The 18,522-nt window shown below is 38.1% G+C and overlaps 1 protein-coding gene across 5 annotated transcripts in view; it reads right to left on the bottom strand.

Annotated features, from left to right (window-relative positions):
* CSNK2A1 (casein kinase 2 alpha 1) overlaps positions 1-18,522 on the bottom strand; it is a 55,083-nt gene that overhangs the window by 9,758 nt on the left and 26,803 nt on the right. For all 5 annotated transcript variants that reach the window (XM_061126981.1, XM_061126984.1, XM_061126985.1 and 2 more), the window contains 6 exons: positions 13,109-13,319; positions 10,758-10,869; positions 6,188-6,289; positions 5,623-5,673; positions 4,402-4,461; positions 2,852-2,935 (listed from right to left, as the gene is read on the bottom strand). In XM_061126981.1, the coding sequence (XP_060982964.1) occupies positions 2,852-2,935; positions 4,402-4,461; positions 5,623-5,673; positions 6,188-6,289; positions 10,758-10,869; positions 13,109-13,209 (510 nt within the window). In that variant the 5' untranslated portion in view covers positions 13,210-13,319. The remainder of the gene's footprint in view (positions 1-2,851; positions 2,936-4,401; positions 4,462-5,622; positions 5,674-6,187; positions 6,290-10,757; positions 10,870-13,108; positions 13,320-18,522) is intronic.

The raw sequence follows: 18,522 nt of genomic DNA, 5'->3' as shown, positions 1-18,522 counted from the left end.
CATCGTATGGAGAAATAAACAAACTTTTTGGCCACCCCAATAGTAGCAAGGACAAGAGGCAACCTTATTTGACCTTCATGCAAAGCATGACCATAACTTGTGTGAGCAGAAGGGCCTGAGTAATGCCTGACTGCTCCAGCACTGTCTCCAAAACTTCAGTTAATTAGGTTCAGTGTATTCTTTTAGAAAACAAAGGGAAATATAACAAAAAATATGAAAATGTAGCTTTTTAATAGTCTTTCTCTTCAACATCTTAATATCAGTGCTCCAGAGTTATTCCTGAGTTTCCTGTCTTATCAGTTAAGTATTCCCAGATGATTATTTCTGGTCTTGTGGCTTCACACACAGCATCTCTGCTATTCCCACCTATATTTAGCCCACACCTCTCACCAGCCATCTCTCTCTGATCACCTGAAAGACATCTCAGAATTAAAACTCTGATTATTCACTGCAAAACTTGTTTTTTCCCATGGAATCCTCCTCCTCCTCTGTTACGTTAAATGTAATTTCATTTATTCTATCATTCAGGTTAAAAACTTTTCACCCTGGACTCTTCTCTCCCTCTACCTCGCATCTAATCTGTCAGCATATCCTGATGGTTCTATCAGATTCTGACCCTATCATCACATCCACTGCCACCGCCCTGGTCCATGCTATCACCAGTCTCTGATTTACTGCAATAGCTGCTTTTCTTAACTGGTCTACCTTTCACTTTTACCCTCGATTCTCCACACAGGAACCAAAATGATCCTCTTAAAAAATATTGTAAAATGGTTATAAATTCATAGGAATCTGGAGGTGTTCTGTGTACCCTTCACCCAGTTTCCCCTCATGGTAACATCTTACGTCACTATAGTACAATATTAAAGCCAGGAAACTGACACAATTCAGAGACCTTTCTTTTCAACAGTTTTACATGTGTGTATAGTTCTACACAATTTTATCACATATGCAGATTCATACAGCTAGATTCATACCTAGTCCATGATTAGATAAAGAGCATCACAACAGTTATCCTTTATGCTACTCCTTCCTCTCACTTTCTAAGCCCTGGCAACCCTTCCGTGCTCTAACTCTGTCATTGTGAGAATTACAGCAATGGAACCATCAGTTTAAGTTTCTGAATTGCTTTTTTCACTCAGCATGAGACTTATCCAAGTTGTTGTATCATCAATAGTTCTTACTAATCAGTAATGATACTACAATGGTATAGATACATCAGAGTTTAAAGAATCATTTACCCAACTGAAAGTTTCTGTATGGATCTCAGTCTGTTTCTCTGGGATAAATGTCACTGCTGGGTTGTCTGGTAAGCATATGGTTAGTTTTTAAAGAAACTGACAAACTATAAAACAATATAGACTGACATTCTCCAAAATGAGTGTGCCACCTAACATTCTTACCAGCAATGTGTGAGAGATTGAGCTACTCCACATTCCTGTCTATATTTGGAATTCTTTTTTAAAACTTTTAGCTGTACTAATAGATGTGTAGTAAATTTTTAAATACAGAAGGGAGAACTTATCAACCCTCTGCTCAAACCCTGCAAAAACTTCTGTATCTTCAGAGAAAAGGCCTGACAGTGATCTTCAAGGTTTTACAAGATATGGTTCTATTTATCTCTCTCGATCTCATTTCCTTCTTCTCTTCCTCGTGTTCATTCTATCCTAGCTCTACCCTTGCGCTGTTTTAATATGCCAGGCACATTCTTGTCTCAGGGTTTTTGCATCTGCTCTACTCTCTTCTCAAACCACACAGCTAATTCAAGTGTTCTACAAAATGTCACCTTTCTAACAAAATCTTTTCCTTGTCACCCTGTTTAAAATTGAAACACCCTCTGACACTCCCCACTCCTGTTTTATTTTTCTTCCATACCACTTTTAACTCTGTATGCCACCAGTCTCCCTCAAGTGCAAGCTTCTATGGACAATAATTTTTTGTTTTACACATACACCCCAGCCTCTAGAACAGTCCCCATTACACATAGTGTATAAATGTGTAACAGGATATTAACTGAATGAATAAATCACCTATATCTCCAAAGCCTGCAACAGAAAGCCATCACTGCATACAAAAGGTGGGCTTGGGTCACCTTAAAAAACAGAAATGTTATACTGCAACTAATACTCATGACACCTGCAGCAGCAGTTTCTGAATATTTCATCCATTTTACAACTGTACACACTTAATCCTCATAATAACCTAGTGGCATGTACAACAAATATTATTACTTGTATACCCCCATAAGAAAAAAAGGCAGATGAGAAAAAGCATTTCCCAAGAGAGTAGTTTTTCAATAAATAAGACTAAAACCCAAACTAATGTTTTACCCACAACACTAATCTCTTTTATTTTTGATAGGAATATGAATGAAGTTTTAAACATTGTGATTTTTAAAAAATTTTTTTATTCTAGTTGATTTACAATGTTGTGTTAATTTCTGCTATACATAAAAGTGATTCAGTTATACATATATATACATTCTTTTCCATATTCTTCTCCATATGGTTTATCACAGGATATTGAATATAGCTCCCTGTGCTATAAAATAGGACCCTGTTGTTCATCCATTCTATATATGTTTTGCATCTGCTAATTCCATACTCCCAGCCCACCCCTCCCCCACGCACCTTCACTTTGGTATCCAGTCTGTGAGTCTGTTTCACAGATAAGTTCATTTGTGCCATATTTTAGATTCCACACTGATTTGTTCATTCATTCATTTGTCAAACATTTATCAAGTACCTAACAGGTACCACAGACTATGACAGATGCTAGGGATAAAATGTTGAAAGACGGGCTGTTAACTTTCTTGTGCTGATAAATAAGACTTGTCCTTCTATCACTTTACCTTTCTGTGCTCATGATCAATCATGACATTATGGGGCTTGACATCTCTGTGCATAATCCCCATGCTGTGGCAGTAATCCAGAGCCTGTGGGAGGAACATGTAAAAAAGGGAAGAGTTAGCTTGGATAAGACATTTTTTTAGTTGAAGTCTTTTACTTTCTCTTCCAGTTTTCCTTCAAGCCTCCAACACTCCTGAGAGTCAAGGTTAGGACAATCACTTCCACAGGTATTTTTCAGAGACTTGTGCAAACCCATGGACTCTAAATTCCCAAGACCTGTTCCTGCAGAGGTATTTCAACATCTTTTTTGTTAAAAACTCAAAGTGTATACCAACTACTTCACTTCTAATTTCTCCCTCTTACCGAGAGCCTGGATTATTTTCACAAACATGAGCCCCTCAAAGGAAGAAACCTGACCTGTACTACAAACCTCTTATTCAAAGAATAGTAAATCTCTAGTAGCTAAGAGTCTACAACAGAGGTTGGCAAATCGCGACAGTCCCATGGGCCAAATATGACCTGCGGTTTGTTTTTGTGAATGTTTTATTGGGATGTTTTTATACATTGTTTTATTGTTTTTAATAGCCACAACTATTTGCTTGCATGTTGCCTGTGGCTGCTTTCATGCTACAACAGCAGAGCTGAGTAGTGTGACCAAGACCCTCTGACCCACAAAGCCCAAAATTTTTAAACCATTTGGCCTTGTAAAGAAATTTGCAAACTCCTGATTTATGACATCAAATCCAATTTGAAAACCAAGTCCAACTTCAAACTAGTGAGAGGCATAACTTCTGGAGTTTGCTAATCCAGGCCTTCAAGCCAGCTGAAGCCACTGGCCAAATTTTTGTCCTTTCTGAAGGACAACCTGGGTTCCTATGATACCCAGGGTTAGGCAAGCATATCCTTAACTTTGTGAAGTCCTGCGTGCCACAAGACTGCATGAGCCAATGAAAGATAAAATAGTTCTGCTGGCACAGTTTCTCTAGGGTACTTCTATAGTTCAAATGTAGATTTTATGTCAACCCTCATTTAGTAAAGCACTAGCCAACTCTTAACAATTTTCTTACCTATAAAGCTGATCTTTTGAGTACTGGAAGCAATATATTTGGTGATCCTACTTTAGAAATCAAAGCTCATTCTAAATCAGCAACTTCTAAGCAGAGATTCACATAATCCTTAGGACAACGGCTCTTTGAGGGTTAAGTCAAAGTTTACTGTTTTATTTGCCCAATTTTAAGTGAAATAAAGTACATCAGAAGCCAGTACAACAGGAATTATTTTTGATAGAGATTACAAATGTTTGTTAAGGAGTCTTTTAACCTCTCTTCTAAATACCCTTTCCAAAGCATTATAAATTATATTCCTACTAGACTCTATCTTTCAATCAGCATAAGAGTTCTGATGCTATTAGTTTATTAAATATTTATAGAAACAGACTCCCCCACCCCAACAAATTTTACAAAGTCAACCCACTGGCTTTTCTACAGTCATTTGCATTATTTAACAAAGGGGAGATCAATCCAAAGATATTTAGTATTCAAGAATCCCTTACCTTCAGAATCTCATACATGTAAAATCGAATATCATAGTCTGTTAACGTCTGGTACAATTGCTGTTGAAGACAAATGTTAACATTTGAGCCATGAAATAGTACTGAAAAGAAGGCAACTTCTCTTCCTCATTTGTAGTAATTCAAATCAAGACTTGGCTCATGTACCACTGTTCTAAGACCTGTCTGTTTACCAGTCTCTACTTCTCCAACAATACATTAACTTTAAAGAGATACTGTGGGTTTTCAACTCTATATGTAAAAGTGAAGAACTACTTAAGCTCATATTGTTCAAACTATAATCTACTTTTGGAAGCATACCAATTGATATTTGCAACATGCGCTGATACACATTTTCGGCTTAGTTTGTTTTTCATTTACCTCCAGATCCTCTCATAAAAGGAATGTGGGCAAACATATCACCTCCTTAGTAGGGAATTAACCCACCTTTGGCCTACACAGTCATAGCCACTGCAGATCACCAGTGGGTATGCAGATGGCTTGTTGCCAAACACATCAGGACAATTGAACAGAATATTTCTGCCCCAATTTGAAAGTAAACTTTTCTTCCTTGTTTTCCTCCTCTCAGCATAAGAATTCAATCATTTATTGACATCCAACATTCTTAATACTGGACTTGTGCAAACGCAAATCAACTATTTCTGCAAGTTAAAATCCAAGGGAGTGCCCACATTCTTCTACTGTACTGGAATTGAGAACTGTTTGAATTTGGCTGGAGGTCAGAGATACCTATTTCAGGAGTTTGTGTTTTAGCAGAATTTACTACCACCCTTTCTTTCCCATCCATCTCTTTTTAAGATCAAGAGCCCAAAGTTTCTGAGGAATCCTAAGGTATAGCAAGCAGTCCTTGCTTTTATATATATAATATATTCCTTCTTGAACTTTGTCGTTTTTAAAGCAAAATGCTCTAAGGCCAGATCCTGATTAAACATGAGCTGTTGCTTTCATTAAGTTTGACATCAGTGCTAACTGTCAAATGAATGGTAAACTGTCAAATGGTGACAAACCTACGCACTGGTCATTAAAGAGCATTAAACAAATAAAAGAGCAAAATACAAGATGTGGAAAGTAGGCACTATCCAACAGTATGTCTACCTTTAAATTAACACTATCAGGATGAAAAGCTCTTCTAACAGTAACATCCCTAAAAGGTTTTTTATATGGCCTAAAACCCAGCTTGAAATGGTTGGTTATACATTATACCTTGAAGTCTGTGTTGTTTACGTGTTCAAAAACCAAGGCGGGAGTTCGTGACTAGGGGAAAGAAAAAGAAAACACACATTAGCAATAGACCTGGCAGCTTTAGTGGGCACAATGTTTGTGGACACTACGTGGTGCATTTGGCAGTCCTCGCCTCAGTAGTAGGAAACCCTCTATTGCTACAAGCCCTCCCCACTCTGATTATCACCACACTTAGGTCACTTTGGGGATGGATTTCAAACAGAAGACATGGAGCTGAAGTCTCACCAGGCTCTAGGCAGCCCGACAATGCGCCCATCGCCCATCGGCATCGGACCTGAGTTTGCAAAATGGATTAACACATTTCAGTTTCCAGTGCTATCAGTCTCTTAGCCTAGAAGAATAAGAAATAGTCTGTGGGTGGAGGTCTCTTTGAAAGAAAGACCCGAACTAGTCAAATGGTATAACTGATTAAGCACTTTTAAAGCAGGACTTAATGGCAGAGGGAAGAACAGAAAGAGGCCAGTTGTGCTCAAGGTCAAACACCACCTCAGCCCTTGTGGGCCTTACTAGTGCCTACTATACTCACCACAGGGTCTTTTACAATGTCTGCCAGTGTGATGATGTTGGGACCGCCTCGCAAATTCTCCAAAATCTTTATTTCACGCTTGATTTTCTTCTTCTTTACTGGCTGAAAGGGTAAAAGTACAAAATTAAAAAAAAATTATTTCAGGATATTTCAACAGGTAGTATAATACACAAATGGTTTGCTTATGAACTCCTTGAAGGAAGGACATGTGTCAGACATCTCTCTGAAGTCCCCTCTCCTCGTCCTGTGCCAGGTACTTGGCAGCTACTTAGCAATACTGAACTGAGAGAAAATACAGATTTCTACTCCAAATAGCAGAACCCTGCAGAATTGGTATTTAATTCTGATGATCAGTCTTAATGTGTTAACATTAGAATGAAACATGGGGCTGTTTCCATTCCTTCCTCTAAGTCTTATTAACACCCTACAGAAATGAAGGAAATCAGGACCAGTAGCAAAGATGGCCAAACTATCTTTGTGCAGTATAACCTTTTGGGTTAAAAGTGGGCCTGGGAGTCAGACTGTCTAATGTGAATCCTACTTTCATTACCTGCTAGCTGTGTGCTTATGAGCAAGTTATATAACCTCTCTAAACCTTTCATTACAGGTAAAACGATCAATAAGAATACTTATAAAATTATTGCAAGACTCAAATGAGACATCTAAAAAGATTTCAGAATATGGCTGAGACATAATATCTGTTAAGCCTTATAACCAATGTATCTTTCATATTCCTTTGTCTTCACCCATCATTTCCACATATGTTTTAGTACAGAAATCGCTTTCATTTTTCTGAGAAGGGCTGTGGTCCAAATGCACCTCCTCTGCAAAGTCTTCTTTCTAAACAGTCCAAAACAGTGCTGGTCCAAAGAAATACAATGCAAGCCACATGTGTATTTTATTTTTCAATCTATTTTGGCCATGCCACGAGACTTGCAGGATCTTAGTTTCCTGACCAGGGAATGAACTCTGAGGCCATGGCAGTGAATGGACAAAGTCTGAACCACTGGACTGCCAGGGATTTCCTCACGTATCTATTTAAAATATTCTAGCACCCACATTTTTTTTGTTATGTTACACATAGTTTTATTCAACTGGGTCAAGCAGCCATTATATTGGAATAGAAATGCTGAAAAGGAAGATTGTTCAGAGGTGGTATTGCTGTCAGTTAGCACCCACATTTAATATTTTAGGGCTAACAACAAAAAAAAATCCAAAATCTTATAATTTCAATATGTAAATCAATATAAAAAATTACTAATGAACAATTTTATATTCTTTTTTTGGTACTAAGCCTTTAAAACTGCTGTATTTTATCCTTACAGCATATCTCAATTTGGATCAGCCATATTTCAAATGTTCAGTGTGACCTGTGTCTGCCACAATGGACCATGTGAGTCCTTCCTATCAGTTTTGGTCACCTCAGACTACTGACACACAGTATACACTTCTTAGAAATTATTGTAAGCATATAACATCTCTTCTTTAACAAGACTACTGGTCACTAAACTTTGATTATCAACCTGAATTTTTTAATATACAAACTGTACAGACCCACTGAATCAGAATCTTGAGAAGAAAGATGGAGATCTATTTTTAGACATTTCGCTGGTTGATGATTTAGGTCTAGGAACTACTAAACAATACTGCAGACTTTTTAAACCTTGAATCCTAAGCACATGGTACAGCAGAAAGGAGAAAGTTTTGGAAACAGACTGTCCTGAAAACCTGGCTTTGTAGCTGTGCAACTTTGGGAAAAACACTTAAGTGTTTCTGAACTTTACACCTGCCTTGCAGAATTGTGATATAAAACCACAGCTAGAAAAGGGCCCAACGTGGGGACCTCTCTGGTAGTTCAGTGGCAGAGAAGTCGCCTGTCAATGCAGGGGACACAGGTTCAACCCCTTGCCTAGGGAGATTCCACATGCTGCAGAGCTGCTGAGCATGCATGCTGCAACTCCTGAAGTCCGTGTGCCCTAGAGCCCGTGCTCTGCAACAAGATAAGCCACTGCACACACAACTAGAGAGTAACCCCCGGTTGCCATAATTAGACAAAGTCCATACACACCAATGAGGACCTCGGGTGGACAAAAAATAAAAAAAAAGTCCAATGCAAAGTAGGCATTCAATAAATGAAAGCTATTTGATTATACTAACAGTGAATTCCATTTTTAATTCAATCCATGGCCTCAGCCTTGCTTCTATTAGAATTCAGTACACTGGGTGGGAAACTTAGCTAATCATAAGTTTTCTTTTTGCTTCAACTATATCTTTCTCATCTGCTAGAGTATCTAGGAGATGTTTCTCCTCTCTAGGAAAGTCAAAGTGTTAGTTGCTCAGTTGTATCTGACTCTTTGCAACCCCATAGAATGTAGCCTGCTAGGCTCCTCTGTCCATGGAATTTTCCAGGCAAGAAAACTAGAGTGGGTTGCCATTCCCTTCTCCAGGGGATCTTCCTGATTCAGGGATTGAATCTGGGTCTCCTGCATTGCAGGAGAAGGCAATGGCACCCCACTCCCATACTCTTGCCTGGAAAACCCCATGGACAGAGGAGCCTGGTGGGCTGCAGCCCATGGGGTCGCTAAGAGTCAGACATGACTGAGCGACATCACTTTCACTTTTCACTTTCATGCATTGGAGCAGTAAATGGCAACCCCCTCCAGTGTTCTTGCCTGGAGAATCCCAGGGATGGGGGAGCCTGGTGGGCTGCTGTCTCTGGGGTCGCATAGAGTCAGACACTACTGAAGCGACTTAGCAGCAGCTCCTGCATTGCAGGCAGAATGTACACCATCTGAGTCACCTGGGAATCCCTTCTCTCCAGAAACTAATCCAGTAATCTCTCTTCTGTTTTCTACTAATTGCTGTATCTCTATTGCTGGTTGATGGCAAATAGCTCCTGGTTTACAAGATGTTTTTCCTATAGAATCCTTTAAAATCTATAAACTTACAAAAGCTAGTTTGTGATAGACCAGGCGGGTCACTTAAACCCTAATTTAATGTGATCAATGCAAATTTTGTCTTAATAAATGGGAGGAGATTAAAAAAAAAAAATCTTTCCAAACCACCCATCACTAAAGACCATCAATGGCTCCCAACAACCTAGAAGAAACAAAAATTGTAATTTTTTGGCTGGAAGGAAATGCAGAGGTTATCTTTTACAGGTCATCACTAATTTATTCTCCCTTTCCAAGTTTACTTTCTATGTATGGTCACATGATAGCTTCCATATGAAACATTTCTCTCACTTATTTCTTCCTCTTTTCTTATCTTGTGCATTCTAGATTATGCTTCCCTCCCACCCTCCCATGCACACCAATCCAAATCCTCCTCACTCAGGCCCTGAAAACAGTTTCAGGAACCTTTCCCCAAGCACCACCACTGTCTTCTACACTGTAAGACTCACTACTTGTGCCTTTCATATGACTCTAAATGATCTATCACCTCAGTCTATCATATACTTTTCTGTAGGAATATCATTTTATAATTACATAGAACTTCGGTCTCCAAAGTGTATATCTATATACAATTTTGTGTTTGATCCTAATAACTCTGAAAAAGACAGGTAAAGCAAGACTATCTCATTTTCAAAGATAATCAAGTCTTTAAAAAACAACTACCATGGCTAATTACTTTTAAAGTGGGATTAGAATCTAAAAGTCCAGATTTCAGCCTAGTTCTCTTCATACACACAATAAGATATAAATACTTAAACTCTCTGGTTCTTGAAAGGTATGCCAAAACACCCAGAAAATTCACAGGTGCTCTGTGGGCTTTTTAATTTTTGAGGGAAGCACCAGTTAATACTTGTGGTCTGCTAGTCACGACCAGCTTGAAGTAGTTCACAGTTTCAATATTACACTGCACTACATTACCTTTGATGGCATATTTTTGTGAAGCTGGGTTTTCAGCAGTTGCTATGACAAAAAGCAAGTATCATGCAAAAATCAGTGTGGAACAGGAAATGAGGCTACCAATGTCCAGTGTGATTCTGACATATGAGAAGCTGTGTAGTGACTAATAGGTATACATATCCCAATAGTAATTAATTATGGTGACAGAATAATAAAACAATATTACTTTTCTCTTTAACTTCATGTGTGTAATATTTTAAAAGGCTACCAAGTTGAAACATAAATACTATTTTTAGTTATTTCTACTTCACTTAATAAACAAAACTATTTCATTTGGCTTAGGGGCACCATCAAAGTTAATGAGGCAATATGGGTGCTATAAATTGAGAAAGTCTGGGGCCCTCTGCTTCTCGTGTCAAATATAGAAAAGTTTCTGTGGTAAGGAACTATATGCTAAGTTCCTGGTATGTGACAGTACACAGTACAGTTATAACTAAAACAATCTGTACAACAGTAGCCCATGGGCCAATGTGGCCTGTACAGTGTTCTATACAACTTGAGTCAAAAAACTGCTCTTGCTTCAGTTTCCTGATTTGTCAAATGAAGATAATCTCTTCTATCAACTTCAAAGGAGCAATAAAATGAAGGCATTAAAAGCACTAGAAAAACACCTTCAAATGCTACTTAAGACCTCTGAATTACAATCTTTTTGTACTTACCTTGAGGATTTTAACAACAACTTTTTCATTATTTGTGATGTTGATGGCTTCAAATACTTCACTGTATTTACCCCGACCTAATTTTCTAACCAGCTGGTAGTCATCTTGATTTCTGGGAACAAAAAGAATCAAAGTGATTTACAAAGTTCAAATTATCAAGGACTAATTCAATTTACAGAACTGTCAAGTGTCAGTTGCTAAGATGGTACAACTCTTTGCAACCCCATGGATTACAGCCCGCCAGACTCCTCTTTCCATGGGGTTTCCCACCAAGAAGAATACTGAAGTGGATAGCCCTTCCCTTCTCCACCCAGGGATCAAACCCCAGCCTCCTGCATTGTGGGCAGATTCTTTATCATCTGAGCCACCAGGGAAGTCCATACAAAACTATACCCAGTAGAGTAAAAGAAGTAAGAGGTAGTTCAAATAATTCTTTAATTGGTTTCTTTGTATTTTTTTCCTTAAGTTGGCCAATTAAAAATGTATCTTCCAAATCCCAGAATTAAAAAATTCAAGTCTTTCAGTTATTCTTTCAAATCCCAAGCTGTTTATATTTCTACTGACATACCACACATAGATAGCTTGTATTGGGGTTTGTTATGTATGTTTATCTCCAACAACAGACAGCTTTCCCTTGGAAAATAATTTTTATTATATTTCTGTCCCCCATAGCCCTGCCCACTGCTGGCATCTAGTAAGAAGTCAATACGTGCTGTAAGAATATTTCAACTCAGCCACACTTCGGGAGTTGCTGATTTCTAATGGGTCTCTTTGCAGATAAGTGACTTTCAAACATATAGGTTTGACTTCCAACTTGTTCTCCAAGGCTCTGAGGACAGTCCATGTACTGGAGTTTGCAAACCACACTATAGAACATGAATCAGTTTGGTGTTCTTCCCGCTACTTTCACCCACATTCCAAGACCACTAAGCAACATCTGAGGTGAAAAGGAATAAGGGAAAATGCCAACATTTTTTCTTTACCTCTGCTTACAACTTAGAGGAGTTTGCTCTTAAGAATGGCAGCCTTTTCAATAAGGCCTAAATGCTATTTACTCCTGCTGGGGACCCTTGAAAATCCAACATGTAAAAAATCCACCATTCATTTTCCTCAAGCAGCTATAAAGAAAGTAAACGAACAGAGAAGGCAAAAGGTACTATGGAGAATGGACAATGTAATAATCAGTGCAGGCCTAGGGAAGGAAGCTCTTAGTTCTGGTTGAGTTCTTTTCCTGTGGGAGGGCCTAGAAGACAAATGCAAGCAAGCAAACAGCACTAAGCCAAAAACTCAAAAGGGTTGTTTAGTGTCATTTAAGCAGAACTAAGCACAATGGACTTAATTTGAAGACAGTGGTTGAAATTTCTGCAGTAAAACTCAGATATTCCTAGAGTCCAAAGCATGTGATGTAGAGGAAAACTGTTAAGATTATCAGTAACACTTATTGGCACTGTACCACAGTTCTTGATGGCATCTTTGAAGCACACTGAGCTTCCTTGTGCAGAGGCAATATACTTACTGTTAAGAATTATGGCCATCAACATATTAATTATCAGGATTAAAACACACCCTATGATAATTTTTGAAGACTGCCTGTAAACACTTACATGCTATGTAAATCACATGTGGACAAATATAAAATGTAACATATAGGAGCTGCAGCTTTACTGAGTTTTCAAATTGCTACCTTTTGTATCTGAGTATCAAAATAATTTTATCACAAAATGTACAACCCGATCAATTATATAAGTACATACTATGCTGGGACAAGATATGCAAAAATCCAGAGGAGACTGCACAGAGGATTAGAAGGGCAAATATAGCCGTCCAGGCAGACTGCAACTGCTCAGAATGGAATTGGGGCCGAATTCCATGTTACACATGGCTAGTCTCATGATAAGGGCAAATGTTTTAAGGTTTTAGTTTTGCTTCTCATTAGAAAGAGGACACCTTTCTGGAGAACTGTTTTATCCATCAGTATCATCATGGGACAACATTCTCTGACCTCAAAAATTCTTTTATATAAGAGTCTAGTGTTTTCAAACTCTCTCAAGTATTAATTCTCACCTAACTGCAAAGCCTTTAGGTGAGCAAGCTAATAGGTAACTCTTTGTTACCAGCTTTATATGTATCAGAGAAAAAAATAAGATTGAAATGATTTTTAAATGATAACCCAACAAAACTGTGAATTTGCCAAAGCCAATAACCTGTTTCTTTTCTGTAGAAGAAAACAAAAACTGGGTTCAATCTTGAAATTTATAAATGCAGTCAGGGAATTTCTGATGTAAATTACTCAACAATCCACCACAGTCGGCCCTTTGGATGAGAACAATGAAGTGAATGGAAATGATTACCCCCATTCCACCACATGTGACTCGTAATCCCAGTACTCTCGGGGTCTGTGTGTGTTCACATCTGTGTAAACTCTGGCTCTGCTTGGCACGGGTCCCGACATGTCAGACAGGTTGGCGGACAAAGCTGGGCTTGGTGTCTGGAGAACTGGCAGTCACTGTGTTGAGAGGCAGCTGGGGAGCAAGACCTTGTTTCAGACCTGTTTTCTTCAAACTGCAGAAACAAAACACATAAAGGCCAAGGAACCATTTTTAAAAAGCATATGGGAAGAAAAAAAGTCATCTTACAGTAATGGTCTCAAGTATACCTCAGGCTCTCTACTGGTTAACCAATGAATGTATCCCAACTGTGCCAATCATTATTTCCTAAAACATGGGGAAAAAAGTAAAACAACAGAACTCCAAGAAACATATCTAAGCCTATACTGGCCCTGATCCTATCCTACAAAGTAGCCTGTTACCTCTTCATCAAAAGCTTGGATGCTCTTGCAGTCTGAAAGCGAACAATGGCATTGAGAATACACCCATCAGCATTACTACTATTTACACATTCTACAAAAAGCTTTCTTTTCAACAGTTTTCTACAGCTCAAGGAGGGGTGCTAAACGGCTCTAGAGTGGTGGCAAAGTTGAGTACAAACCTTAGTCTTACTCTAATATTTGATGAAACCAGGAAGGGAATAAACACTTGTTCTCATACATCAAAGTTCAATATTATTTTATTATTTGGGGAGCCTTATGTAATAATTGATAGGCACATGATCACCAATTGAGAAATACACTTCATTAAAGAAAAAAATACAAACAGTAATTTCCTCCTGACTTATTTAATATACCAGCAAGCTTAATACAAATTGGTAGAAGACAGTAATATATATTGGTTGAACTAACACAAAATTTTATACCCAGGAAAAGGTGGTGAAATTTTAGAAGTGTGCTTTCTACCAAACCAGTAAAAAATGAAGTCTCCTCCATCACCAACCACTCCAATCTAGTTATCTCCATTCTCGAAGAGTCCTATAGCATTTCTTGATTCCCTTTACTCTGCATTTAATTACAAATGTATTGCGGGAACCCCCCCCCCCCTCTGTTTGTTTGATGGGACACTGTCCAATGCATAAATCTGAATAAACACAATCATATTTTTAAAAAATGTAATGAGTCTCCAGGCCGTGCATATTTCAGCCTAGATTGTGTAACCTCAATCTAATTACAAGGAAAACACACATAGAAAATGAAGAAGCTTCTATTTAAAAAAGTCAGCAATGGGGAATAATATACTGTGCTCTCCAAAAATGTAAATATTATAAAAGATAAAGAAAGGCTAAAGAGACATGGCAACTATATACAATGTCCTACCCTAGACTAGACTGTATCCTGTACTAGAGCAGGAGAAATGCTATAAAAAACAATACTATCAGGCCAAATGACAAAACTGGAATTTAGACAGGTATGTACACGAGTACTTACACATGATAAAGCAAATGGTGTAACATGTTCTTTGTACCATTTTTATTTTGCAGAAACACTTTTAAAAACTATTGTAAAATATATATAAAATTTATCAACTTAAACGTTTTTAAGCATACAGTTAAAAGGCATTAAGTACTTTCACATTCTTGTCCAATCATCACATCATCCATCCTCAGAAATTTTCACCGTGCCAAACTGGAGCTCCGTACCCATTAAACACCAACTCCCTCATCCCCGAGCGCCTAACAGCCACCATTCTGTTCTCTCAGTCTGACTCTAGCTAACTTATACAACTGGAATGGTAGAATACTTGTCCTTTTACATTTGGCTCATTTTTTCATTTAGCATGTCTTCAAGCTTCATCCATGTTGTAGCATATGCCAGAATTTCCTTCCTCTTTAAGGCTGAATATCTCCATTGTATGTATGTATATTGTCTATCCATTCATTCATTAATAGACAGGAGTTGTTTCTACCTTTAGGCTATTGTGAATAATGCTGCTAGAAAAAGTGATGCACAAACATCTTCTGGAGTTTCTGCTTTCAACTCTTCTGGGTGGAATTGTAGATCATATGGCAATGCTATGTTTAATTTTTTGAGGAACCAGCACACTCTTTTCCACAGTGGCTGCATCATTTTATATTCCCATCAGCAATGCACAAAGATTCCAATTTCTCCATATCCTCTCCATGTAATGGCTTTTAAAAAAAATAGCGGCCATCTTAACAGGTATAAAGTGGTATCTCATTATGATTTTGACTGGTACTTTCCTAATGATTAGTGATACTGAGCACTTTCTCAGGTGTTTATCGGCCATTTAGCTTCTTCAGAGATGACTATGCAAGTATTTTATTTAACTGTTTATTTAAATAAACAGGGGGGGGGTTTGAGCTACAGAAGTTCCTTATATATTTTGGATATATCAAATATCAGATATATTATTTGCAAATATTTTCTCACATTATGTGGTTTGTCTTTTTTAAAAAAAACAAAACAAAACTTTATTTACTTATTTTTGGCCGTGATGGGTCTCGGTTGCTGTGCGGGCTTTTCTCTAGTTGGGGAGAGCAGGGGCTATTCTCTAGTTGCAGTTCACGGGCTTCTCAGTGCAGTGGCTTCTCTTGTTGCTGAGCATCAGCTGTGGAGCGCAGGCTCAGTAGTTGTGGTGCATGGGCTTATTCGCTCCGTGGCAAGTGGGATCTTTCCAGACCAGGGATCGAAACCTGCAACTCCTGGGTTGCAGGTGGGTTCTTTACCACTGAGCCATCAGAGTAGCCCTGTGGTTTGTCTTTTTAAACTGTTGATTGTATCCTTTGATGCACAAAACTTTCAAATTTTGATGAAGTCTAGTTTGTCTTTTTTGTCTTGTCTGTGCTTTTGATGTCCTATCTGTACTATTTTTATTTTGGTCTCATGTAAATTTGAAGTTACGTCCAAATAAAAAGTTTTTAAAAAACGAGCATTAGAAAACTGAGCCTTATTTACCTCAGAGGAAAATTTACCTACAATCACATAGCTACTTAATAGCAGAATAAGGACCAGAAACCAAACTTCTGTTTCTTGTGGCAGCAACTTATTTTTGCCATGTAATCATAAATTAATTAGATAACAAAAGCTAACATCTACAGGCATTCATGATGTGCTTTACGTGAATATTTCATAATCCTTACCACATGAGGAAATGGTAAGGAAAGGTTACTATTCTTTCCAATTTACAGGATGAGGAAAATGAAGTGAAGAAAGATTAAGTAACTTGCCAAAGGACACACAGTTAGAAGGAGCTGGCAATGTTCAACCAGACTACAAATCAAGAGATAATTGTATTCACCTCTTAGGTTTGTGGTGAGGATCCAATAAGCTAATAAAATATCTAGAACTCTGCCTATTTGAGAGCTCAATGAAACTCATTTACAGCAATCTGCATGTTCTCTCCAATTTGTCTCCTTATACCTAGTTTCAGTGGCTTAAAGCTTTAGAGGAAGAGCATGAGAGAGCAGGGGTTAACCATATATTCCAGAAGTGACAGACAGTGATACTCCCACTCCTCCCACAATACACGAGACCAAAAGATCCATGTGTCTACTTATGGATTCTCCCATTCATAAAACCCAATATAACCACCACTGTTGACCTCTGGTGTCCTGTAATTATACAATTTATATGGCCAGAAAATAACAAAATAGTTCAGATAGTTATTAAAAAGTGGATCAAAACTGCCTTTAAAATATTTACAAATTATTTCTTTGGTTTTATAAAACAACTTGAGTGGTAATAACCTAATTTATCTTAATCTAATATCAGTTAATTATAAACAGACACACATACCCAAAACAAGCAAAAAACCAGAAAGCAGACACTTTTAAGTTTCCTTTTTCCCAAAGAAACAAGGTCATTTGTGCTTTAGGGCTGTTGGCTTCTTTGGTGACTATTATCCCTGCACTAAAAACAGCAAAAGACACTAGGGAGATGAGTAAAGGTGTGTGTATGTGCACAAACAGCCAAAACAGTAGAGACAGCAGCATTAAGCCAGAAGAAATACTGTCCAGGGAATTTATAAATTATAATGATACTAGATACTTTTAAATTCTTACCTTCTCTGCAACAGTATTTTCCTCTTCAGTCTCTATATTCCTTTAAAATTTACTCTTTCTGTTGATATTCTATACCTATAAGACGACCTTTAACTGTGGGTCTCAAAGCTCTTCCCCTATGAACTTAACAAGTTTACAAAATCAGCATAAATTTAATAACTGGGATTAGATGCAACAGGGTGATGAAACAAGCAGTCAAGTCCTGAGTTCAAATCCCTAATTGGTTGCAGGACCTCTACTGGGCTTCTTCCAGCTTTGATTCATCACTTACAAAAACTTGCCTAATTGCACTTGCTCAAGTGAGATGTTCTTCCAAAAAGGGCTCAGAAACACCAAACACAATGTAAATTAACATTGAATGATTACTATACCATTGCTCCTTTGTGAAAACTAATAAGCAGAAGCCTAGCCTTAAAAGGCTGTGGTCTTCAATTTTAGTTTTCTTCACTTCATTTACAAAAATTATAGGAGCTGAGGTTAACTCCCAGTCTCTGAGGGCCAACTTATGGGTGGACACGCCATTACAAAATGAGACCTCATTTCTCCATGAAATCATCTGACTCACATGGAAAATATTCCCCAACTCCTTTAACAGACCAAGTATCAATCACACGCTTACCAGCAAGTCTTCAGCTCTCATATGGCCTTGGTATTCTGAGAAGAGCAGAGCAAGACTACTCACTAATGAAACCCCTGAAATCCTCATTTAAATACCTGTTTAACTGACATTTGCAGCTTTGTGCCTCATCAACAGGGACCTGATTTATTATGAACAGGGGAATTTCATCCTCCACTGGGAGGACAACTGGCTGTTTTGCAGCAACCCAAAGCGGTACTTCACTTTATTGTCTTGCATACCAAGTAATTTGCTTAGAGTAAGAGTCATTCACATGAATTTCAAATAGCTGGCCTTCGTTAATTATGCGGGGAGAAGAAAATGGGTGTGCGTGCATGTGTATAATCGTGAACTACATAGCCCAGCAACTTCAGGTAAGTAAAATGGTACAAGGAGAGGTGAGGGAGGATGATGGAATGGAGAGGGGATGTGAAGATGGAAAAAAGAAGATAAACATTATTCTGCTCAGAAATACTACTTCACTTGCACCTCTGTAAATGTGTATGGATATTCACATGCTCTATACAGTCAGCAAAACAAGACCGGGAGCTGACTGTGGCTCACATCATGAACTCCTTATTGCAAAATTCAGGCGTAAACTGAAGAAAGCAGGGAAAATCACTAGGCCATTAAGCTATGACCTAAGTCAAGTCTCTTATGAGTATACAGTAGAACTAAAGAAGTGAAGTCACTCAGTCGTGTCCGACTCTCTGCGACCCCATGGACTGTAGCCCACCC

The sequence above is a fragment of the Dama dama genome, chromosome 23 (genome assembly GCF_033118175.1).
Source record: "Dama dama isolate Ldn47 chromosome 23, ASM3311817v1, whole genome shotgun sequence".
In the NCBI taxonomy this organism is placed as follows: domain Eukaryota; kingdom Metazoa; phylum Chordata; class Mammalia; order Artiodactyla; family Cervidae; genus Dama; species Dama dama.
This window is presented reverse-complemented; position numbering and strand designations above follow the sequence as displayed.